Raw genomic sequence first — 25,602 nt, forward strand, 5'->3', positions numbered from 1 at the left:
GCGCTCTTGATCTCAGACTGGGGCGACAGTTCACCTTTCAGCAGGACCTTTTCAGCAGGACAATGACCCTAAGCATACAGCCAAAATATGATATGATCCAAGCTCAACTCCACTTTCTCTTGCACACCATAAATGTTTGATTTTGGTTCTAAATTTACTCATATGGTAAAAATGTTCTACAGCAATATTATCAGCTCCGTCATATTGATTTTAGAAACTTCCAAAAAAATTCCCATCAATAGAGGTGTTAGGCAAGGTTGCCCTATTTCCATTTTTCTATTAATTTAACTACCATCAGTAAGGACAATAAGTGATATAACTGAATGGAAGCGATGCTGTTTGTCACAGTTGTGAAATACAGGATCCTCTCTTTATTAAGGATGCTTTAGGGTGGATTACCTACTTAAGGTTGGGAACGCTCCAGGTAGTGATAGTATAGTAAGTAGAGGAAGTACCTTGTACTCAGCAGTGTGCTTGTTGTCACACTCCAGCTTCTTAATATATTGGAAATGAACTCTGGCCTTCACTCTGCAAGCCTGTAGCTGGTGAAGGGCTGCCTCCCCCATCCCTGAGATCTAATCCCAGATCCTTCACCAGGGAGACATCATTCATCTATGAGAATCAGCAACTCAGTTTTAAAGTGAAAAAAACAGAACCAAAAATCTGTAGGTGCTACACTTCATGCAGGTGCTTCAGACTCAGTTCATGAAGATGCTGATTTATTGAAAATATTCACAACCCCAGAAGAACCACTGCTGTCCTGAAACTGGACAGTCTCTTGACTGATGAAGACCCCCCCCCCCCCCCCCCCACCCACCCACACACACACACACACACACACACACACACACACACAAACACAAACTAGACCAAACAGAAAATTGGACTTTCACCTGAAACACACGCAGAGGATCTGCGAAACAAAATGCAGCCAACACTTTAATGATCATTGTTGTGGCAGTAATGACACAGTGGACTTCATCATCATCATCATCATCATCATTACACAGAGACGAGGACAGACAGACAAGGACAGCAGCCGAGTGTCTCTTAGGACATCTTCAGGTCACTTAGCGCTAATATTGATTTCTGAGATTATAGACGCTGTTTATATGCTGATTATTATTAATATTATTACTATTAATATTATTCTTGTTACACGCTGAATAATTCAGATTATTACATGTTAAAGGAGCAGTCCTACACTTCAGGAAACCTGGAAACCAATCATCAAGCTACAAAAACATTTTACTGGTTACTTCTTCAAGATGGGAACAGAAACTCATCCAGACCCAGAAAAACCTCACAGACCCCACGCCACCAGACATCAAAGAAGGGAAAGGCCGTAGAACCAGTGCTATTCTGTGAGGGTTAAACTGGGCTATTTGGGGTTTACTTGCTAAGTCAGAAAACCCAGAATGGTCTACATGTTCCAGAACCCAACCAGGTTTCCTAGAATTTCAGACTTTCCTTTACATCTAATGTCTGTTTGTTCTACAGAAAAGCACAGAAGAGTTAACATCTTTAAGGTTCCTCCTGAGAATCCAGATTCAAGTACAAACCGGTTTTTGAATCCCGTGTGATGAGAAAGAATAAGGTTAGTCAGTAAATACAAACAAGGGGCAGGAACAGGGCCAGCAGTAGGTCCAGGGGCAGTATCGGGCCATGGTTACCAGCCAATAAGGAGGTCCACTTACTAGTGTCCAGACCAAATTAAAACACAAGACAGAAACATTTTTGTCTTCAAAATCTTTGGGTCAGCACTCGTTCTGGTTTGGGTGTTTGCTGCATAAGTTCTGGTCCAACAGTGTGAATATGAAGAAGAAAAAGACAAATGAAAGAAGGAATCTTTGTAGGTACCAACAGATCTCTGAGAGCATAAATGTTTTCCAGGAACTTCCATACCCCTTTTTAGTTCATTCGGAAGTTTACAATAAGAAGCAATTCCAGGAAGTTCACATGAGCCCAGGAACATTGTAAAAGCTTCAGTAGAGTTTTGAATGGAGCTGTTATCCAGAACATCCAGAACGTTGACTTATCAGACCACGCCCACCCCAAAACAACCCCACATCCCAACAAAAACACTGTGTGAGGACTTCCTGTGTCCATCCATCAGCAGGTAGAACAGTGTTGTGATGTGTGGTTGTAACCAAGACGACCAGTCTCAAGACTTATTGTCATCATAGAGATCAAGAGAGGCCTGGATGTCTGGTAGCTCCATCTCACAGATGATGTTACGAGGAGACATCGAGCGCCTGTTGAAGATGTGACCCCCACCTGGCGAGACACACAAACATCAAAAACACATGTTCAGAATATTCAGGAAGGGATAGAAATTATTTTTTAGAACATAAAAAATGAAACCCAATGCTCAGCAACTTCCAGTATCTGTTGAGATTTTGTCTTCATTATGTTCTTTTTAAAGGTTACTGTGTTTTAGTTGAAAGTTAATGCACGTTCATGTACGATTTTAATGCAAAGTTATCATTTTAGTTTTGTTTTTATGAAAAGTTGTGATGAAGAGCTGCCATTCTTTATCAAAAGGCTGCTGTGTTTTAACGACAGGCTGTCGGATGAACCTCTGCTGCATTGGATGGAAATTATCTATTTTAAAGCAAAGTTTTTCTTTTAGTGTATTGACGTGTTTTAATAAGAAATGTTGTGATGTTTTTAGATGTAAACTTGCTGTTTTGACATGAAATTGGAATGTTTTGATGAAAAGTTGTTTTAGGAAATAGTCGCTGTGATTTGATTAAATGTTGCAATAAAAAGTTGTTAAGGTAAGATAAAAACATGCTGTATTTTTATGCAAAGCTGTTGTTTTCCTCCGTAGTTGCTTTGTTTTTATACAAAGGTTAAATAAAAAGCAGAAATATTTTCATTAAAATTGGCTGTTATTTGACGAAATCTGTAAAATGAGCCTTTTCCACCAGTACCTAATCAGCACGGCTCAGCTCAGTTTGGCCCAGTTCCAAAGTGTTTCCACTAGTGTTGGGTGCAAGGCTGCCACCTCTTTTAGTGCAAACTTCGAAGGGCCTTCAAGCCGGGCCAAAAATGCAACACCAGAAACTGTCACACACTAATTGGCTAGGCAGTGGTTGATTAGTGTTTTGCCTTGCTGCCCGCAGGTTTTAATAAAAGTACTTTTTGCAGGTACAGATCATGTTACGCTACTTTTCAAAAGGCCACCAACTAAAGCTGTTTCTTATTTGTAAGGAAAAACCACCCGAACCATGTAAAGTAGTGTAAAAAATGAAATATTTCTGTGTTTGGATAAAACATTTTAAGAAAATGTTGCCAAGTTTGGATGAAAGCTTGTTTTGTTTAGACATAAAGTGAAACTATGTTGCTTTGTTGTTGCACTGCTCCGGTGATTAGCTGCTTTGTGTTCTTACTGGTAATGGTAACAGTGATGTCAGCAGGTGTTCTGGGTGTGGCCTCAGGATGGGGGGGCCTGAGAGGCTCTAAGCTGATGGACGGCTGGTTACTGTCTGTCAGTGGCGCCCTCTGGCTGCTGGATGGCTGAACGACACCCAGACGCTCTACATCCAACACCACGCTGTCCACGCAGGGAAGACTAGTCTGGGCAGAGAGGGGACACAGTGAACAGAAACCACCAGTGTGGGCGTCCCTGACACCCGTGTAACTGATGATGTCAGCTATAACTCACCATGATGCCGAGAGCTTTGAGGATGTTGAGTTTGCACATGGGACAGGTACAGTGTTCGTTCAACCATGGGTCCACACACACCTTATGGAAGACGTGTCTGCAGAAGACGAAGATAATTTTCAAGAAAAAATGTAGGACAGGCGGATGAAGATAGGACATCCACTGATTTCCCTCTTTCCTATTGTAATGTCCAGTAATGGTCAGTTTTAAGTACCGGTACAGTTTGACCCTTCAATATCTGGTCGACATGGAGACATGAGTCTGCATGTGTTTCCTTTAATCTGCCAGATTCTGCATCCCATCAGCTGGAGTTCAGAGCCTTTCTGCAGCTCTGAACACATGATAACGTATTGTCAACAATCACGTTCCCTCCTCAAGGCCCAAGCTTCCCTTATCATTCTACAGGACTCTTCATGCCTCTGAATAAAGTGAACACTCTCAGCTCGTAAGGGTTGCTTAATCAAAAAATGAACTCTTAAATATATGAATAATTAAAACTTATAGGTTAATTAATCATTAAAGAATAATTTGGTTGATGAACAAATGTTATATGAATACTAAATAAAATGTTTTGATTAATCTGTGAAATGAAGTATTACATTGATTTATACAATGGGGCAAAAAAGTATTTAGTCAGCCACCGATTGTGCAAGTTCTCCCACTTAAAATGATGACAGAGGTCAGTAATTTTCATCTTAGGTACACTTCAACTGTGAGAGACAGAATGTGAAAAAAAATCCATGAATTCACATGGCAGGATTTTTAAAGAATTTATTTGTAAATCAGGGTGGAAAATAAGTATTTGGTCAATAACAAAAATTCAACTCAATATTTTGTAACATAAACTTTGTTGGCAATAACAGAAGTCAAATGATTACTATTGGTCTTTACCAGGTTTGCACACACAGTAGCTGGTATTTTGGCCCATTCCTCCATGCAGATCTTCTCGAGAGCAGTGATGTTTTGGGGCTGTCGCCGAGCAACACGGACTTTCAACTCCCTCCACAGATTTTCTATGGGGTTGAGGTCTGGAGACTGGCTAGGCCACTTCAGGACTTTCAAATGCTTCTTACGGAGCCAATCCTTTGTTGCCCGGGCGGTGTGTTTGGGATCATTGTCGCATGGGAAGACCCAGCCACGTTTCATCTTCAAAGCTCTCACTGATGGAAGGAGGTTTTGGTTCAAAATCTCATGATACATGGCCCCATTCATTCTGTCCTTAACACGGATCAGTCGTCCTGTCCCCTTAGCAGAAAAATAGCCCCAAAGCATGATGTTCCCACCCCCAGGCTTCACAGTAGGTATGGTGTTCTTGGGATGCAACTCAGTATTCTTCTTCCTCCAAACACGACGAGTTGAGTTTATACCAAAAAGTTCTACTTTGGTTTCATCTGACCACATGACATTCTCCCAATCCTCTGCTGTATCATCCATGTGCTCTCTGACAAACTTCAGACGGGCCTGGACATGCACTGGCTTCAGCAGCGGAACACGTCTGGCACTGCAGGATTTGATTCCCTGCCGTTGTAGTGTGTTACTGATGGTGACCTTTGGTCCCAGCTCTCTGCAGGTCATTCACCAGGTCCCCCCGTGTGGTTCTGAGATTCTTGCTCACCGTTCTCATGATCATTTTGACTCCACGGGATGAGATCTTTCGTGGAGCCCCAGATCGAGGGAGATTATCAGTGGTCTTGTATGTCTTCCATTTTCTGATAATTGCTCCCACAGTTGATTTTTTCACACCAAGCTGCTTGCCTATTGTAGATTCACTCTTCCCAGTCTGGTGCAGGTTTACAATTCTTTTCCTGGTGTCCTTCGAAAGCTCTTTGGTCTTGGCCATAGTGGAGTTTGGAGTCTGACTGTTTGAGGCTGTGGACAGGTGTCTTTTATACAGATAATGAGTTCAAACAGGTGCCATTAATACAGGTAACGAGTGGAGGACAGAAAAGCTTCTTAAAGAAGACGTTACAGGTCTGTGAGAGCCAGAGATTTTCCTTGTTTGAAGTGACCAAATACTTATTTTCCACCCTGATTTACAAATAAATTCTTTAAAAATCCTACCATGTGAATTCATGGATTTTTTTTTCACATTCTGTCTCTCACAGTTGAAGTGTACCTAAGATGAAAATTACTGACCTCTGTCATTATTTTAAGTGGGAGAACTTGCACAATCGGTGGCTGACTAAATACTTTTTTGCCCCACTGTATATGGATCAGTAATGTTTGATAGGATAAGGCCATCATCATCTACACTCATTCAAGGTTCATCAAGGACAAATCAAAGTTAAGTCAAACGCGTACCACATAGATATTTTCTTACCCACAAATCAGAACCTCTGTATCTGAAAGAAGGCGTGAGTTTCTGAGATTCTTGGTAAGAGCCCTTAACATGGCATGCTCTGATTTGGTAAGAAATTAACATGAGAATATAAAAACAGAACTCACTTCACGATGAGTCAGTGTTCCAGTCAGAGAGTGTGTTCCAGTTCTACAGAGTTCTAGAGGAAGCTAGGGAAACGGCCGTCCGTAGTGAAGTCTCTTTAACTAAGAAGCAGCCTTTGACACGCCGTCAAGGTTGCTGCAAAGCTGACACAGCAAACGGTTCCTGCAGAACAAAGCTGATTTTGTTCCGAATCCGAGTCTAGACGCAAACGGTTCCATCCAAACTGTGTGCCTGGCGACATCTCTGGGCTGGAGAAGTCGGCTCTGTGGTCAATCTACTGGACCAGGGTGCCCAGGGGTCATCCGACCTCGCTGACCTCCAGATCCACGAAGAGGGTTTCCGAGAAGGGTGAGGTAGAACACAGCGTGATTGCGTCTGATGCATTTTGATAAGAATCAACTTCATAGCTTAATGCAAACCAAATTCTTTTAACACCCAGAACTCAGCTTTCCTAGATACGGAAGTTCTGATAACATCACATTCACACATAGGCACCATTTACCACATCTCCTCCATCTAGATCCATCCATCACAGTAAATATTAGTTAACTTGTCGTGTTTTAATTGTTTGGAAAATAAATTCTTACTTTTACAAACCTGACTCTTTCTTGAATCAAAACAAAGAGTTTACAATCCCTGAATAAACAAAGAATCCTAGAATCTTCTGATTAAACATACAAGACCAAGCAGGTTGATATTCTATATTTATACAGAGTATCACAGCTTATTGGTCATAAGTAGAGGTAATATATTAATCTCTTAAAGCAATCAATTTACTAACCCCTACACTATTCACTCTCTTTCTTTACATTTTTTAATCATAATTGTCTATTTTTTGCTCATTTTAAATATATTTTGAATCATTTTCTAAATTCTTTTTTTATATTTTAGATTTTTTGCTTTTGTGAAGCGCCTCATGATTTTTATCTTGAGAGGCGCTATAGAAAAGATCTTTTCTCCTTTTTCTTCTACAGGGACAAAGTGCATTGGAGTCTTTTTGCTCCAAACTAACTGGTCGTTTCTTTATTACACATCAATATAAACAATCATAAAACATCTGGATGGTTCTGAAAGGTCAGGTTTGGGTCAGCTCTCCTTCTACACAATTTATATTGTAATGATTTAAATTACATGTTATTTAATGAGCCATAAGGCGTAGGATTCCATAGGAAATATGAAATCCACCTTACGGATCTGTGAGGTTATTTAAACCAGAAGATTGGAACTTTTTAATGCAGGGATTAGATAACAGCTTCGTATTCACTCAGAGAGAACAGAAGAGAGAGAGTCAAGTTTAAAAGTTAAAAATATTTATTACTAATAAATTAAACTAGACTGACTTTAAGCACTAAATGTATGGTGTAACTAAGGTGGATGAGACGGTGAATGGATGACGTGTGATGTTAATCAGAACCAGCAAATCCGAAGAAGCAGTTTGTTCTGATGGGAACTGAAGGTGATGTCTTCACATTAAGCTTTGGTTAGGAGATTCATAAACACATTCAATGCCATTTGCCGGTCTACCTACCCTTCAGGAAGTCCCCTTTAGATCAGGAATGTTGAGGTCTAGCTTGACCTTCTCTGGAACCCAGCCGGTAGGAAAAGCTGCGGTTGCCGACCAGTCCAGTCTGTTAGATACTTTCGGGTCGCGACAATTTGTTGGCGTCTGGTGAGACCCGAGCCTGGGTCTTGATGGTTCAGCTTTTATTTTGAAAGGAACCGTTGCAGCAGTTGGAACAAAAACGAATTTTCCAGCTTGTCGTTGTTCTTTTGGTTAAAGAGGAAAGTTACAGATTGGCCACTCCGAAGCTTTCTCTAAAACACTTTGAACTGGCGTTAGAGATGACATGGGCATAGTTTTATACTTCGGATGTTATGGTTTATGGTCGAATGAAAAGTTGACAGGTTTTACCAAACACTATCAGAACCACGCCTCCGTCAGATCTGTCAGATTCTGATTGGATCAGTGAAAGTAATGTGTCATGTCTTTTTAACGCTACATGAAATCAGTCCTGTTGGAACATTCAAAGTCATAGTACCTTTATATTACATAGGATTATAATAAAGTAATTAATATTTTGATTTCACAGATCGGTCACATCTTATTTATTGACTAACACTTGGTTGGATTAGCTTTATTAAAATTGAGTTATTTGATTAATTAAAAGAAAAGAGTTAATTCTTCGTTCTGCTGTTGAGCTGAAAATAAGCAGGTTAGAAGCAAATGCATGAGACCTTGAGACCATATCTCATGCAGACTAGTCCTGTGCAGAGGAGGGGAAAAAACAGTCATTTCATTCTGTTACAATATGTATATGTATATAAGCTAAAAAGAAATAGAACTTAGGTTCATTGGACCAGACCCACAGGAGGTTTTCAGCCAATCAAAGACCAGATTAATACTGACTCTTATCTCCTCTGATTGTCTCCTGCAAAAAACGACACAGATGTTCTGCGATGATATAAATGGATCAGACTCACTTGCAGGGCAGGATTCGGACCACATCGTTCAGCTGGTACGCTTCTATACACACGGCACAGTGGGTGAAGTCTGGATCAATTTCCTTCAGCAGAAACACAGGAAAAACCACAGGTTTAAGTCATCCAGTCTCTGAGTGGTTCTGGGTCACAGTCGGGGCAGTGGTTTGGACTCCAGATGATTTAGAGCTCAAACTTTCCATTGACCTTTGATTCAACACTTAATAAAACAGAAGGACACATGGATTCATCAGAACAGAAAGGCAAAAAGGTTTAGCCTCTAGACTAAATTGTCTCCTGGTCCAGATAGGACCAACTGCATCCACCTGAAACTGTTCTCACTGCCTCTTCAGACCACTGAAACTAGGACACTCAATCCTCTGTACTTGCACACAGATCTGTGCGTAGGAACAATTTTATGCACAGTGAAATGCTCCTTAATATAGGAATAGCTCTGACCATGCGTGCAAACAGCATCTAATGGATGAACTGTGGAACCGCAATACTCAAGGCCTCAGTCATCCACACGTGTTCCTCACCCACAAAGGATATTTACCCAATAAGTAATTCTGTCTGTGGAGAAACAGCTTTATCTCATGATTGCTGTTATAACCTATAAAAGACACATGTGGCCGGCAAGAATTTGACATAGTAGCATGGCTGATCTTGTGTTATTGGAGGATTTGGCAGAGCGTGCCCTCCAGATGAAACGAGGCACAACTCAGATGCACCGATCTGCTCGGTGAGAATAGAAGAGAGTGAGTGGCTTCTGAGCAGATTCCACTTCAGGTGCTATGCCGTGAATAGGGACCCTTGATGGAGTGATAGAAAAACCACACAAATCAGATTTCAGAGTCCATTTTCAATTATGCCATTATAAATACTGTGACGTCATAAGGATGAAGAATCAGGCAGTTTGTTTGCTCTCTTGACTTATTCTTAGCTTCAACAAAAACAAAAGCTCAGCGCCACAAACAACCTGGGAGATCCCCCACGAGAACCCCTGAACTTCCTCACAGTCTGCCCCAACATACAGGTGTTTCCAAGGTAACGCACCTCTGTAAGTGTGCCTGAACTAAGCTGTGGCTACGCTGTAGCTCATCAGCAGCAGCAGCGTGTGAATGTGTGTGAATGTGTGTGAATGTGTGAATGATTCACTACAGTGTGAAACACTTTGGAGTCCTCTGATTCGGAAAAGTGTTATACAAGTGCGGGTCATTTGTCATCATCATCATCATCATCATCATCATCATCATCATCAACTAAATGTGTGTGATGTGTCAGAGCAGGAAACGCCTGCCATGTGTGTTACCTTGTCTCCTTTCTTTACCGTCCTCGTTGTTAACTTCCCAATAGCTGTTTTTGCTGCATCGCCAAGACGCCGCTGATGGACAGAGACAACAGGGCATCAGACATCCAACCACAACAAAGCGTCTGAGGTGGGTCGAGCCTACAGACACACCTAAACATCCTGCTTGCAGTTTTATTTTGTAAAGCAGCTGCATGACTTCAGTGTTTGTTACAAAGTTAGAACAACAGACTAAAAAAAAAGGGACGATCCTTCATGCATGATGACTTTTAACATATCATCAAAGATTTGATGGGAAATAGTAAAGTAGAAGGAAAGGAAATTCTACTATGAACGTCATACTTCGTCGGACATAAAGGCATTGATTCCTAGGTGCAGTTTTAGTTCTGTGCGAGTTACTAGGTCCGCCACTAGTGAACTTTAGCCATTACCTGCCTTTAGGAATTCTTACGGCCAGAGGTCGTTCTTTTAAGCGTAGACTAAAGTTTGGAATGAATCTCCACATGACATAAGGCCAGCGCCAACATGACCTCAATTCAAAAGAAAATTCATCTCTCATCTGTTGGACAGTTTCCCCTGTAAACACTGTTGAAGGTGGAGTTACAACTTCTTGCAGCCTTTTTGGGATCATGAGTGTTTGCATGATTGCTTTGTGTTGTTTTAGTACGTATGCTTGCGAGGCTGCAGTTTGACGTTCTGCCGAACAGGAACCTGCTGAGGAACAGTTTCAAACAGAGTCAGGCCCGATTGTTTTTAATCTTTTTCTGTTTAATAAAGTTTTGAAATGAAATGAAAAGGGCTAAAGGACTCGGGGCAACACAGAATATCTACTTGGTGCAGATAAAAAAGCTAGCATTCCCACAATGTTCATCAGAGTTAGAAGACACCATTGTCGAAAGTTTTATTTATATCCTTCTTTGGCCCGAGATTCTGGTTCTGGACCTGAACCTAATGCTGCCCCACAAGACAAGGCTTGTGTGGTCCGCCGTAAGGCATCACCAGGTCAGAATTCTTTAACTACATTTGCAAAATAAGCTGCTGCTTATCTGAAGAAATAGGTCAAATTAGGTGTGAAAGCTTACAGCTAAGGGTTAAAGGTCTAAGCTCTGACTGAACGAGCTCTAATCGGGTGAGTAGGACCTCATTGTCCAACACATCATGAGGGCAGCATCAGCTGGTGTGTTAGCGTTCAAGCTACTCACCTGGCTTCGGTCACGAGAGCTGCTGTAACGGATCTTCTGGATGAAGTAGAAGATGAGCCAAGCTGATGAGATGATCATGAGGACAATGAAGGAGATGGAGACGAAGACCAGTGAACCACGATTGATGTTCTTAGTAGAACCACGTTGACCCACCACCACAGAGACCACAAGTGTCAGATTCCGGTCCAGGTGAGCCAGGATCTCTTTACCGTAGACCTCAGTGATCATCACGGCCACAATGTCACCGGTACCTGCACACAGAACCAGTCAGGGGAGAAACCTGTACATCTGCTTCTGCTGAGTTTCACAATAGTCCTTCAAAAACCACTTTACAATTTGGTTTTCCTGGAAATGAAAGCACTTTAGTTTTTTCTGATAATTTTCTGTACAATAAAATCAGCAGAAACAATAAAGAAATGTGTTTGATTGTTTATTTCTCAGTTTCTCAAACACTTTTTTGTTTTAAATCTGATATAATTGAAAAAACGGATTATCCACATTTACAACAAGGTAGTACGAGAATTGTAAACCCCACCGTAATCAGAAACACTTTTAACATTCCCACTGTGATCGGTTGTGCCCACTATCACACTTTATTCAATTTCTACTGTCAGGGGCCTCAGTAGTGTGTGCAAGATCAATACTCAGTCACAACAGCACTAACCCAAACACACACAGGACTATTACACTAATTTCCTTACTTTGTGTTAAGTTTATTTTTCAAACATTAAAATGTTTAAAAAATCACTCAAATCAGTTAAATTTCAGCAGTAAGATGTAAAAAAATAACAGACTATGGAATCTGATTGGTTTCTGATCTGGACCTGCAGCCTCTCAGTTGTGAGATTTAATGTTTTATCAAAGTCAGATGTCCTGAAATGGGTCATGCAGTCCTGTCTGATCCAGTATCTTTCTGTTCTGATCTTTGTGTTCTTGCTGCAGCATCATTTCTCTCTCACACACACACACACACACACACACACACACACACACACACACACACACACACACACACACACACACACACACACACACACACACACACACACACACACACACACACACACACACACACACACACACACACACACACACGCACAGAGGTCAGAGGGAGGCAACTAAATTTAGACCCATCAGACCTTCATCCTTGCCCATCCCAGTGGCCTGAGGTCAGTCCTGCACAGAACAGCACAAAGACCTGTTGGGAGTTATTCTGACCTTCATGGCCCATTTTGACGGTCTTGTCAGTGGAGTTGTTGTAGATCAGGACAGCAGTGGCATTGTAAGCAGCAGCCTTCAAGATCTTCTCTCTGAAGGTGCAGTTTCCTCTCTGCAGCAACGCCACCCAGTGGACAGTCCGGGGAGGGACCAGGAATCGAGTGTTAGGATCGCAGCCCTGCCGGTCCACCACTGAGGAAACAGTGTTACCATGGTTACTGCTTCACCTACATCATCCAACATGACAGCAGGGCTAAAATCAGCCTCCAACTCTAGAACAGGTAGCTGCATGTCTGAGTCCTGAAGATGAATCAATAAAATAAAATAGAAACAACATCAATAAGATAAATATAATAATGATAAAATTCTAAAACCATGCATATTAAGTTAATTGTCCCTTGGAATGAATGACTGGTTGTCCAGGTGTAGCCCCGCCTCTCATCTGATGACTGCTGGACATGGACAACAGCTCCTCCCAAGCTTTTTGGAACCAGTAGGTATAAAAAATAAATGAGTATAAATATCAATCAATAAATAACAAAAAATGATTTTTCCCCCCTGTGAGACTGAGATGAAAAAGCTTTGTTCTAATCCTCATCTATGTTTCAATAATAAACAAAACACATGATTGTTTATAAAGACAGAGACAGGTCAGTCCAGACATAGGAATGATGTCCATCCTTGTCCAAACATTGGACTGGTCTCTACACTGCTCCAGAATCTGGTTTATTGCCAGGTTAGTTGTTACACAGAGTTTTGTTTTTGTGTGTTTTGTACAAGAGACGGGGCATCAGTTATGAGGAGCTACTATGCAACTGGAAGGTTGCAGGTTCGAGTCCCACTCAGTCTTTCGCAGACACTTAACCTCCTTGATTGCTGGTGGTGGTGGTCGGAGGGGTGTTCAGCAGCTGTGGCTACATTGTAGCTCATCACCACCAGTGTGTGAATGTATGTGTGCATGGGTGAATGACTGATTGTGTTGTAAGGCACCTTGGGGGGTTGTAGAACCCTAGGAGGTGCTAAAGAAATTCAGGTCATTTAACATTTACCATAAATATAAACAAATATAAACACATGAGCATATGACAGTGGACTGGTGTCTACTGGTCCTGAGCTCAGTCAACACAGCATTTGATCCTGTTGTTCCAAATATTCCAGTCTAGAGGCCTGAACATGAAGTTTAAGGACCATAGTATCCCTGTTCTTGATTGGCCAGCAACCTCTCCTGACCTTAACCCCATAGAAAATCTATGGAGTATTGTGAAGAGGAAAGATGCAATATGGCAGATCCAACAATTTAGAAGAGCTGAAGACCACTATCAGAGTAACATGAGTTCTCATAACACCTGAGCAGTGCCACAGACTGACCGACTCCGTGCCAGTAATCCAGTAGCCCCAACTTAATACTGAGTGCTGTACATGCTCAAACTTTCATGTTCATTCACTTGGCCAACGTTTCTAAAATTCCTTTTTTGCATTGGTCTTAACTGACTGTAATATTCAGATTCTGAATATGGGATTTTCATCAGTTGTCAATTATAATAATCAACATTAAAAGAAATAAACATTTTAAATATATCAGTCTGTGTGTAATGAAATAATAAAATATACACGTTTCAATTTTTGAATGGAATTACTTAAATAAATTAACTTTTCCATGATATTCTAATTTTATGACCAGCACCTGTGTAAGTACCAGGGACATTACTAAATGAGAAGAACTGCACCTGGTTTCACAGGAATGTGTTGGAGCAGAAATAGATGGATGAAGCTAATAGGGGCAAAATCTGACACTTGTCCAACTCTTTGTTTGAAATGCAATAAAAGTGACTGGGGGGGAAAAACATAATGTTTTGTTTTCTGTAGTTTTTATTAATGATTTCTGATGTCCTTGCAGAAACAGACATCATCAGCTGATCACAAACATCTAAGGTGGCTGTTTATGTAGCGAGCTGAACGGAGGGGGATGTTTCGACCACATATGGTAGCAGGATCATGTCTTTAAACACAAACACGTGAAATACCAGCACAAACATTACCTCCTGCCAGGTTTTAGATTTTATTTTACACGTTTTCTGCAGGTTAAACTTAAAACTGGACTTTAGGATCTGATGTCAGACTTCCCTCATCTTGCTTACTGGCTCTGCGTTCTGTGTTTAGAAACATGATGTTTTAGATTTGATATATGTCTGTTGTTCCTTAATCCACTACATTTAAAAAACAAGTTCAAAGTGCTGAACAATACAAAAGTATAAAATATATAAACACAAACACACATTAACAACAATCACAACAAAATCTAAACATAAAGAACAACAAGACTTACAAGCGCCACAGAGAGAAAGAAAATAAAATGAAAACTGAGGCATTAAAACAAACCAATTTATGTTGAAAGTCACCAGGAATGAATTTTTTAAAAGAGATTTAAAACAGGAAGTGACGATGCCTGATATTTGAAGAGACTCATTCATGAGTTTGGGGTCATGAATGAGAAAAGAAAAGACAGGGCTGGTGAGATGTGCTCATGTCTTATTAATCCAGACAAAAGACACACAGCAGCATCTTGAACAAGTCAGACGTACAAATACATAGTCTCTGACAACAACATTAGAAGTTTATGATGATGGAGATGAGTTATGAAAATTGTCTAGATTATTCTCTCTCAACAGAACTGGATACATTTAGTTGTAATGTTACATGCATGGATGTGACATGAGGGCTGGGGCCAGGATGGAAATCTCCACTGTGACACTGCAGCTCCTTCAGCAGCTCCATCAACAGCTGCAGTGTCCTTGGAGCGCCTGACTGTAATCTGACACCTCAGAGCAGACACACACCGTCCTTCACCGCCTGAAAACCTCTGCAGTGTCAGAGAGAAAACACAAACAGCTGCTGCTTCCACAGACTCACGACACAAAAAAGCTGCAACATCTACATTACAGAAACACAAAACTGTATCATCTGAAGTATAAATACACAGCTGAAACATCTAAAGTATAAAAACATACAAATGCAACTTCTAAAGCACAAAACCACACAGCTACAACATCTAAAGTACATAAACACACAGCTGTAACATCTAAAGTACATAAACACACAGCTGTAACATCTAAAGTACATAAACACACCGCTGTAACATCTAAAGTACATAAACACACAGCTGTAACATCTAAAGTACATAAACACACAGCTGAAACATCTAAAGTATAAAAACATACAAATGCAACTTCTAAAGCACAAAACCACACAGCTACAACATCTAAAGTACATAAACACACAGCTGTAACATCTAAAGTACATAAACACACAGCTGTAACATCTAAAGTACATAAACACACCGCTGTAACATCTAAAGTACATAAACACACAGCTGTAACATCTAAAGTACATAAACACACAGCTGTAACATCTAAAGTACATAAACACACAGCTACAACATCTAATTTAAGTACATAAACACACAGCTGTAACATCTAAAGTACATAAACACACAGCTGTAACATCTAAAGTACATAAACACACAGCTACAACATCTAATTTAAGTACATAAACACACAGCTGTAACATCTTAAGTACATAAACACACAGCTGTAACATCTAAAGTACATAAACACACAGCTACAACATCTAATTTAAGTACATAAACACACAGCTGTAACATCTAAAGTACATAAACACACAGCTGTAACATCTAAAGTACATAAACACACAGCTACAACATCTAAAGTACATAAACACACAGCTGTAACATGTAAAGTACATATACACACAGCTACAACATCTAAAGTACATAAACACACAGCTGTAACATCTAAAGTACATAAACACACAGCTGTAACATCTAAAGTACATAAACACACAGCTGTAACATCTAAAGTACATAAACACACAGCTGTAACATCTAAAGTACATAAACACACAGCTGTAACATCTAAAGTACATAAACACACAGCTGTAACATCTAAAGTACATAAACACACAGCTGTAACATCTAAAGTACATAAACACACAGCTACAACATCTAAAGTACATAAACACACAGCTGTAACATTTAAAGTACATAAACACACAGCTACAACATCAAAAGTACATAAACACACAGCTGTAACATCTAAAGCACAAAACCACACAGCTGTAACATCTAAAGTACATAAACACACAGCTGTAACATCTAAAGCACAAAACCACACAGCTACAACATCTAAAGTACATAAACACACAGCTGTAACATCTAAAGTACATAAACACACAGCTGTAACATCTAAAGTACATAAACACACAGCTGTAACATCTAAAGTACATAAACACACAGCTACAACATCTAAAGTACATAAACACACAGCTGTAACATTTAAAGTACATAAACACACAGCTACAACATCTAAAGTACATAAACACACAGCTGTAACATCTAAAGCACAAAACCACACAGCTACAACATCTAAAGTACATAAACACACAGCTGTAACATCTAAAGTACATAAACACACAGCTGTAACATCTAAAGTACATAAACACACAGCTGTAACATCTAAAGTACATAAACACACAGCTGTAACATCTAAAGTACATAAACACACAGCTGTAACATCTAAAGCACAAAACCACACAGCTACAACATCTAAAGTACATAAACACACAGCTGTAACATCTAAAGTACATAAACACACAGCTGTAACATCTAAAGTACATAAACACATAGCCGCAAGTTCTAATGTACAAAAACACACAGCTGTAACATCTAAAGTACATAAACACATAGCCGCAAGTTCTAATGTACAAAAACACACAGCTGTAACATCTAAAGTACATAAACACATAGCCGCAAGTTCTAATGTACAAAAACACACTGGCGCAACAACTAAGTACAGAAATACAAAGCTGTAATATCTAAGTAAAGCTGGTGTGTGTGTGTGTGTGTGTGTGTGTGTGTGTGTGTGTGTGTGTGTGTGTGTGTGTGTGTGTGTGCGTGTGTGTGTCCTCAATCTCAGTGAGTTAGTTTTCCTCTCCACTGTCGCTAAATGCTTGCATAATATGAGGATTGCTGTAAAGACTCTGACACTAGTCAGTGACTCGATGCATTCTGCTAGGTTCCTTATATGGAAACGTTTTACTGATTGGTTTAATGGATTGAACTGTATTGAAATGTTTACTGTGTGAAGTGCCTTGAGACGACTATTGTCGTGATTTGGCGCTATATAAATAAACTTGAATTGAATTGAATAAACATCTAAGTAGAAAAACACAAAGCTGTAATATCTAAAGTACAGAAATACACAGCTGTAACATCTAAGTAAAAAAAAACACAGCTGTTACATCTGAGTACAAAAATACACACCTTCAATCTCTAAAGTACACAAACACACAGCTGTAACATCTAAAGTACTGATGTGAAAATCAAATACAGACCAGTAACATCTAAATTCATAAAACACACAAAGCAAAACCTAAAAGACACACAGCTGACACAGCATCTAAAATAAAAGGCACTGAACTGCAACATCTAAAACACTGAAATGTAATTATGCAACAATAGGAGCCAAAGTCACGTGCCTCTGTTTCAGGAAATGGCTATAAACCTTGTTTATGTGATTCTACAGTCCAGGAAATGGTTTCACGACCAGATTTATGTGATTATTTAGTCCAGAACTTGTTCCGCATAGACATGTTTATATTCTGTGGTCCAGTCTGACTCACAGTTCTGATACCAGTTCTATACCGTCCACATTGGAATCTTTCATCAATATAAAGTTCATGATGTCTAACCACACTGGGGACAGTCTGCTGGACATAATTTACACATGCCCCTTATTCATAATTTTTAGTTCATAGCATCACACCAAGGAGACATAAAGATAGAAACTGTCAGCAGAACCGAAACAGCCACTCTGAATCAGCTACGAGGACACCACGAGCAGCTGGAGCTGTCCATCTGTCCAACCCAGATTTATAGATTTTTAGCTATAGAGCAGAACATCTTGAGACGTCTTTGGGTGTCAGAGCAGGAACAGAAATATGATAACTAGAGGCAGACTGATATTTCAGGCCAATATTTACTGTTTTTTATATTTCGACAGGGCGATATTTGTCCTTAGTAAAGCCGATTTAAAGTCAGGCACTTCCTTGGGCAGCATGGTGCTGTTGCAGAATTTAATTTAGATTTTACATTCACTAATAACATCTGCAAAATAAATACTCTAACTTTATTTAGGTGTCTGGCTTTAACACTGAGCAGTGCACAAAGTTAAGATTTAACAGTTAGTTAAATTCAGCATTCAAAAACGTACGCAGCTTCTGAAATTCTGTGCATCAACTGGTGTTACTAATGACGTTTTAACATGAAAATAAGGTGGAAAACATCTGGATATTGGCCATGAAAATTGGCCCATAAAAATAGGGAGTACACATCGGCATTGGCTGACAGTGTCTCCTAGATATCTGCATCGTAGTGATGCACAGATATGAAATTTTTGGGCCGATACCGTATTAAGATCACTGTTACGGCCGAGAACCGATATACTCACATTAATGCTTCTAAAATCGGCAGATTTTGTATAAAATGAAAATTATTAAAGCTTAATTTACATTATTATTTACAAACAACACACATATTTACAGTTCAGAGATTATTTCATTTTCTGTTCACATGACTAAACAATTACATATCCCCCACCCCCCACCCCACCCTCTGAAACAGGCAAACAAATGGAGACGAGATGGAAAAAATATCGGTTGTTCAGCCCGGTTTTGTTTATCAAACGGATCCCGATATGTTAAAAAAAATGACTAACATCGGCCGATACTGATATTGATGCCGATATACTGTCTATCCCTGCTGCATCTGCAAGAGAAAAACCAATATCGATCAACCTCTAACGATAACGTGGGGAAAACTAGAACTGGAGCAGGTTTTAAAGGGATATTCCACCCAAAATTGAAATTTTGTCTGTTGACATATTTCCCAGAGTTAGATAAATGGGAAAAAAACATAATTTTTAACCAGCCCAGTCATTCTCCTGACTCAGCTGTACTCCTTTAGCTTTAGCTTACCATAAAACACAGTCAGTAGATGGATCCAACTAGCGTTGTGAATAAAAAGGTCCTAAAACTCTCTCAGTAGTGATCTTATTTCTTATTCTTATTCAATGCTAGTTGGATCCATTCACTTACTGTGTTTTATGCTAAGCTAAAGCTAAAGGAGTACAGCCGGGTCAGGAGAATGACTGGGCTGGTTACAAATATTTTTTTTTCTACTTATCTAATGCTGGGAAATGTGTCAACAGACAAAATTTCAATTTTGGGTGAAATATCCCCTTAAAGGCTTTGTTGAGGCTAGATGGACAATAACAAATGAAGCTGACAAGACAAAACCCTTGAATCGGTTGGATTTGTGTCTTGTGTCTGACTTAATGAACATCAACATGAAAGAAAACAAAACTGTCCAGAGCTGAGCTGATTGTTGTCCTAAAACTTAACAAACACTAACTGACACAAGGAATGAACACAGACAGATGTTTCCTGAGGTGTGTGAGAGTGTTGGTACCTCCGTGATGCGGGGCAGGAGCTATGATGGCGCCTCTAGTGTCCACTTTAGGAGAGTTCTCTCCATATGTCCCATCATCGCTACTCATCATATGGACAACATTTCCACGTGTGTCCATCACCGTGACATTCACTGTGGCATCCACAAACTCCTCTGAGAAGTTCCTGTCAGAGCGGGCCGCCGACACGGGGCAGGCCTGGATCACAATCTGAACCAGTACCAGAACTGGGACTGGGACAGGGAGACGGGTCCATGTGTGGCACGCCATGTTGTTTTGGTTCTTGTTACATTGAAGCTGTGAAGAAGGAAAAGACAAGACCCAGAAGATTTAGGTGTCATTAAAGGCTCTGTAACTGGTCCTTTAGCATCTCCATCAGGTCTATGATTGCCCCATTTTGCCTAAATGTCTCTATCTGATCCCATCTGGTTCTTGACCGTCTCCATCTCATTCCTGACTGTCTTCATCTGTGATGTGGATGTTCTATCTGGTCTCTGATCCCCCTGATTGTCCCATTTGGTTCCTGGCAGTCTCTTCTGGTTCCTGGATGTCTTACCTGGTCTCCGGTGGTCTCTGTCTGATCCCTGATTGTCCCCTATGGTCCTTGATCATCCTTAAGCTGCTACTGGATTAATTGGGACAAAGTTTGTTTATTTTAAATTAAACACAAAAGGTCTGTACTGACTGTCTCTTTGTGGTCTCTGACTGGCTATCTGGTTTATGATTGTTCCATGTGGTCCTCATTTATCCCTTCTGGTCCCTGGTTGTCCTGTCTGGTCCTTAATTATCCCGCTGGTCCCTGATTGCTTGTCTTTAACAAATGTCCTGAGGTGAATAAACATGTATTTCCTACCAAGCCTTTATTCTCTCCATCCCTCAATGTAATATCATGATTTTTTGGATCGATTTGCTCTAAAATGTTTTTGTATTTTTTTCCTTCAGTTTCTAGTCTGCCCCTTAAAGTTATTTTTCCAAGACTTACATCGTCTCTCACCTTCAGATATTGTCTCTTGTCCAGGAAGTCTTCAGAATTAAGCCCAGATGTTATATTTTGGCTCTAGAATACTTGCATCGGTCTCCGTTTTCTCCCCAGATGTGTTTTTCGGATATCTTCCAGATGTGTGACTCTATGCAGAAATCCTCCAGATTTTACCAACGTAAACCCTGGGTTCAGTCTGACAGGTGAGACATCACCTTTGGGGACACCAGGATGGTCCTGAGAAGCGGTTCTAGACCAACATCTGGATGGATTTTCTTCAGATGTCCGTTAAATCGTTTGAGGCTTCACCGCAGCTCGGTGACTCGGCTGTTAGCATCTCAGGCGACTGCTTCCTTCTGTTTTGGCTCATTGTCCTCGGACAGACAGACCGCTCCAGACTCCGGTTGCACTGCAGTCCCGGTTAACAGATCGCGGTTCTGGGTGGTTGGGTCCGGATGTTTGTTGTTGTTTTGATCAGATTAGGCGCCTATGAGAGAGACGATGAGGAGTTCCAAGCCCCGTTAAGTCTGGAATGCACTGCGCATGCGCAAGGCTATATCTTCTACTTATCTCGCGAGAAGGTTTTCAAAACCGAGATAAATATGATCCCTATGATTCATCCTCGCGGATTAATTAAACGCAGAGTGAATCAGACACTCACAGTCGGTTTTGCACTTGCTACGCAGGTTTGACAGTCTGCAAGAAGAACAATTCAATTTCAAGTTTATTTAAGCACCAAATCACGACAAGAGTCATCTCAAAGCACTTCACATAGTAAACATTCCAATACAGGTCAATTAATTAAGCCAATCAGAAAAAAGGTTTCATATATAAGGAATCCAGCAAATTGCATCAAATTGCACTTTACAGCAATCCTCATATTAAGCAAGCATTTAGCTACAGTGGAGAGGAAAACTCCCTTTTAACAGGAAGAAACCTCCAGAGGATCCAGGCTCAGTATAAGCCATCGACATACATATATGGACAATGGGTTTCCATAGACTCCAATAACACATTTTTGAAGATAAATGGGAGGTGGCCACCACCGCCATTTTGACCATGTCACAGGTTCCGTCAAGCCCAGACAATTCCATAAAAGGGAAGAGAGGTGGAGCTGAGGGTGGGGCTGTAAGGCTGGGATCGACTGACGACACCCGGTTGAACTAGCTACAAGCTAACCTGAAACTAACCCAAAGCTAATGTGGAGGTGGGAGCTAAGCTAACCAAGGTAGCAACCTAGCTACAACCGGAGTTAACTGTGCACAACGCCAGAGCTTCTGAGTCAGAGACAGGGGCGGATTCAGGACTGAAGAAGATCCGGGGCTTAACACACGCGCACACACGTGCGCGCACACACTTGACACGCACTAGTCAACATCATATATATATGTCTTGTACCACATAATTTTTAATCTGAAGCTACATATTCAGGGCAGAGTATTGTTCCTGTTAGTGTTTAGTGTGAGATGACAGTAAATATTCCCTTTCTTTCTCCATCAACTTTACCTGATAGTAAGCTAACTTTAGGCAAACCAGCAGCACAACAAATATTTTCAAATAAGACCCACAAACCTGAGTCAACACCAGTCTCATCAAAGCTGGGGTTCTGTCAATGTACTTTTTGTCTAAAAAAACATCCTTATGTCCATCTTCACTCATGCGTTTCAGGCAGAGTGCAGAAGAAGCTGGCTGCTGAAGGGCTTCTTCTTCAGTGGTGGAGGCTCAGGCAGGCTGTATACAAACTACTGCCAGCTGCGCCCTCTATGTTGGACTTTGGTACTGCATGTTACTTCCGCGATTTAGATCCGGGGCTTATCATGAAAGATCCGGGGCTTCAGTCCATGTAGCCGGGCCTAACGCCGCCCCTGGTCAGAGATACGCCGGGCTGACCGCTGGGTAAAACCGGGTGGAACACAGAGGTCTCCGAGACCTCCAAAAGCCGGCAGCCGCACAGCAGACAAGCGCCGCTGCGATCTGAGATGTGCAGAGCTGCCGCTGGGGAGAACCGGGTGGAAAGGTTTCCATCCCAGAGCTCCACAAGCAGTCAGCCCGCGCAGCAGACAGGAGCCGCAATCGGACAGAGATGAGCCGAGCTGCCGGGAGACCCAGCCATCAGCCCGCGCAGCGCACAGAAGCCGCGATCAGACAGATGCGCCGGGCTGCGGGGAGGCGAGAACAGGTGGAAAGCAGAGGTCTCCCGAGAGCTCCACAAGCCGATAGTCAGAACCCAGCCCCACCAACATGTTATATTTCAACCCATTTTCTAAAGTGCAGCATTATGTTAAATGCACTGGGTTTTATCCTATTACATTTAAATTTCATGGTTAAACAGTACATGTTAAAATCTAAGCTCAGCTCAGCAGTGACCTAAAATACATAAATATAATTTTACTTACAGAAAAAAATGAAGTGGAGACTCCTTGGACGCTCTATTAGTGCAATTAATGCCACAGCAAGTCATTTTGTCCAACAATTGCACAAATAATATCCAAAAAAGAATACACAAACACAGAGACTCAAAATCCCGGAGCAGTTTCCAAGCCAGACCGAGGCTCTACTGAGGCCTTTCTACGGAGCTAGCTCTGTGGTCACGTGGGTCTGATGCTCATTAATTATACAGAATTTTAGGCTTTTAATACACTTAAACAGAAGAGTGAGAAAAAAATTCACCCCCCTCAGAGTTGTCATGAGTGTAAACTAGATCATTTAAACAAAAAACATGTTCTGGTACCAGGCTGTAAACATGTTTATTTCTACTCTGAAATTGGTATTTTTAACATGGGAGTCATTGAGGACTTGCTCGCTTCTGACACCAGCCCCCAGTGGATGAGGGTGGAACTGCAATTTTTGGTACTTCCGGGTTGAGACCAATTTTAGAGACGCATTGTGGGGGCTTGGTATAAGCCATCGACATACATATACATACAGATACAGAGAATCCTGGCTCAGTATAAGCAGCCATCCGCCACAACTCACTGGGGACCGAGAAGACACAGCAGACACACTTATACACCAACACACACACACACACACACACACACACACACACACACACACACACACACACACACACACACACACACACACACACACACACACACACACACAACATGTATAACAAGTAGTGTTTCTATGTTTACATTGTGATTTCTAAGTAAATATTTTATTTGGTGAGAAATAAACTTTATTGTATTCATCATAGTGAATCTATAATCAAACGGGTAAACTATTAGTAGAACATTCAATGTCAAAGAAAGTAAAATGTTATCAGAAGAGGGAGAATGTTTAAGTGGTTAGCAACAGTGTTCAAACCGATGGCCCCCTCCATGAGGCTACCACAGCTCAGCAGAACAGTAGCTTTTTCTGGGGAGAAAAACACTTAGAGAAAAAATAAAGTTAATAGCTGAAATTGCAGGAAAAAATACAGTTAAAGAGAAAATTGTAGAAGAAAGTAGTCGAGCGTGGAAAGTGGTCAGTATGTCCTCCAGCAGTCTTAGTCTATAGCAGCAAATCTATAACTCTGGATTACCTAGCCTTTTAGATGGAGGCATGTTGGAGGCAGGGCAAGGGAGAGCTATCTTTACCGAATGTTCACTCCACCTCCCTCTACTCCCCCACTTGTCCAGATTTAGGCTAACATCCAATTTTAACCATAGGCCCTATCAAATAAAAAGATGTGTAAAAGATAAAAAAAAATCTATTATAGTAGAATGTTATCATGGTCTGCGTCTGCGTCTCCCCTCATGTGTCTCCTTGTGTTCTCCATCCCTCTCTAGGTTCTCCTTTTGTGTCTCCTAGCGCCCTCCTGTGTCCTTGTCTGCGTCTTCCTCATGTGTCTCCTGGTGTTCTCCAATTTTCCCCAGATCTTCAGCCCTCTAGGTTTCCCTCCTCAGGTATCCCCCTCCCAGGTCCTGTGCTCCCGTGGCCCCCTTTAGTTACGCCCCTGTAGTTTTTCTTTCTGTAGTGTTTTTCCTTTAGTTTCAGCTCCCCCCTTAGAATATTAGTTATGTTTGCTGCCTTTCTGGTCTTTAGGTTTTTCTCTTAGGTAATTTTCCTTTAGCTACAGCTGTTCATCTTATTAGTAAGTAAGTAAGTAAAAGTGTATTTATAGAGCGCCTTTCACAGATATAAATCACAAAGCGCTGTACAACATGAGTAAGATCAGGGCAAATACCTCTGTAGCGTTATGGTTTATGCTCTTTTATGAAAGAGGAACCATTCTACATATTAATTTGTGATATTAATTTTATTAAATTAATAACCAAATTGTATAGTTTTAAGAAGACTCAAAGGTTGTTTTCATCGATAAACTGACGATAATATCCGTGTGTCTGTGTTTCAGCTCAATGAAGAAACAAGTTTGAAAGTTAAAAGTTTTACTTCTTCAAATTAAACTAATGATTTTGAAATCACAAGCAGAGGAACATCAATCAACATTGGCAACTTTGTTGAACAATCTTTAACAGTTGATATGGTAAGCTTGCACAAATAGACCTTGTGGTGAATGTGTGAAGATTGAACATGAGGTGAGCTGAGTGCGTGTGTGTGCGTTAGATTTTGCTTCAGGAAGAAACAGGTGTCTGAGTGAACGTGATGTTTTGGATAAACTTAGGTCTTATTGGAAAAGACGCATCAAACGTTATCTGCCGTGGACTGCCTCACCTAAAGTCGGACCCTCTTTTAGATCCGGGACGCCAGAGGATGGTGATGTTTCATCCAGGTGACACCAGCGGCTGGCAGAGGAGACGGAGATGTCCGCGAC

General features: G+C 40.9%; 1 protein-coding gene across 1 annotated transcript; it reads right to left on the reverse strand.

Moving 5' to 3' along the window:
• Positions 1 to 1,932: 1,932 nt before the first annotated feature.
• On the reverse strand, positions 1,933 to 21,080 carry rnf130 (ring finger protein 130). Its single transcript, XM_015952677.3, has 9 exons — positions 20,856 to 21,080; positions 19,864 to 20,158; positions 12,321 to 12,512; positions 11,103 to 11,353; positions 9,904 to 9,975; positions 8,595 to 8,677; positions 3,671 to 3,767; positions 3,396 to 3,582; positions 1,933 to 2,277 (listed from the first exon to the last, which is right to left on the reverse strand). The coding sequence occupies exons 2-9, from the start codon at positions 20,129 to 20,131 to the stop codon at positions 2,165 to 2,167; spliced, it is 1,263 nt and encodes a 420-aa protein (XP_015808163.1). The 5' UTR covers positions 20,132 to 20,158; positions 20,856 to 21,080; the 3' UTR covers positions 1,933 to 2,164.
• Positions 21,081 to 25,602: the final 4,522 nt, after the last annotated feature.

Source organism: Nothobranchius furzeri, chromosome 1 (assembly GCF_043380555.1).
Source record: "Nothobranchius furzeri strain GRZ-AD chromosome 1, NfurGRZ-RIMD1, whole genome shotgun sequence".
Classification (NCBI taxonomy): domain Eukaryota; kingdom Metazoa; phylum Chordata; class Actinopteri; order Cyprinodontiformes; family Nothobranchiidae; genus Nothobranchius; species Nothobranchius furzeri.

Coding starts and splice junctions, on each gene's coding strand:
- rnf130 (XM_015952677.3), bottom strand. CDS start 20,131: ATGGCGTGCCACACATGGACCCGTCTCCCTGTCCCAGTCCCAGTTCTG. Junction 12,513..19,863: donor TCCTGCCCCGCATCACGGAG/GTACCAACACTC, acceptor CTGTTTCCTCAG/TGGTGGACCGGCAGGGCTGC. Junction 8,678..9,903: donor CGGTAAAGAAAGGAGACAAG/GTAACACACATG, acceptor TTTCTGCTGAAG/GAAATTGATCCAGACTTCAC.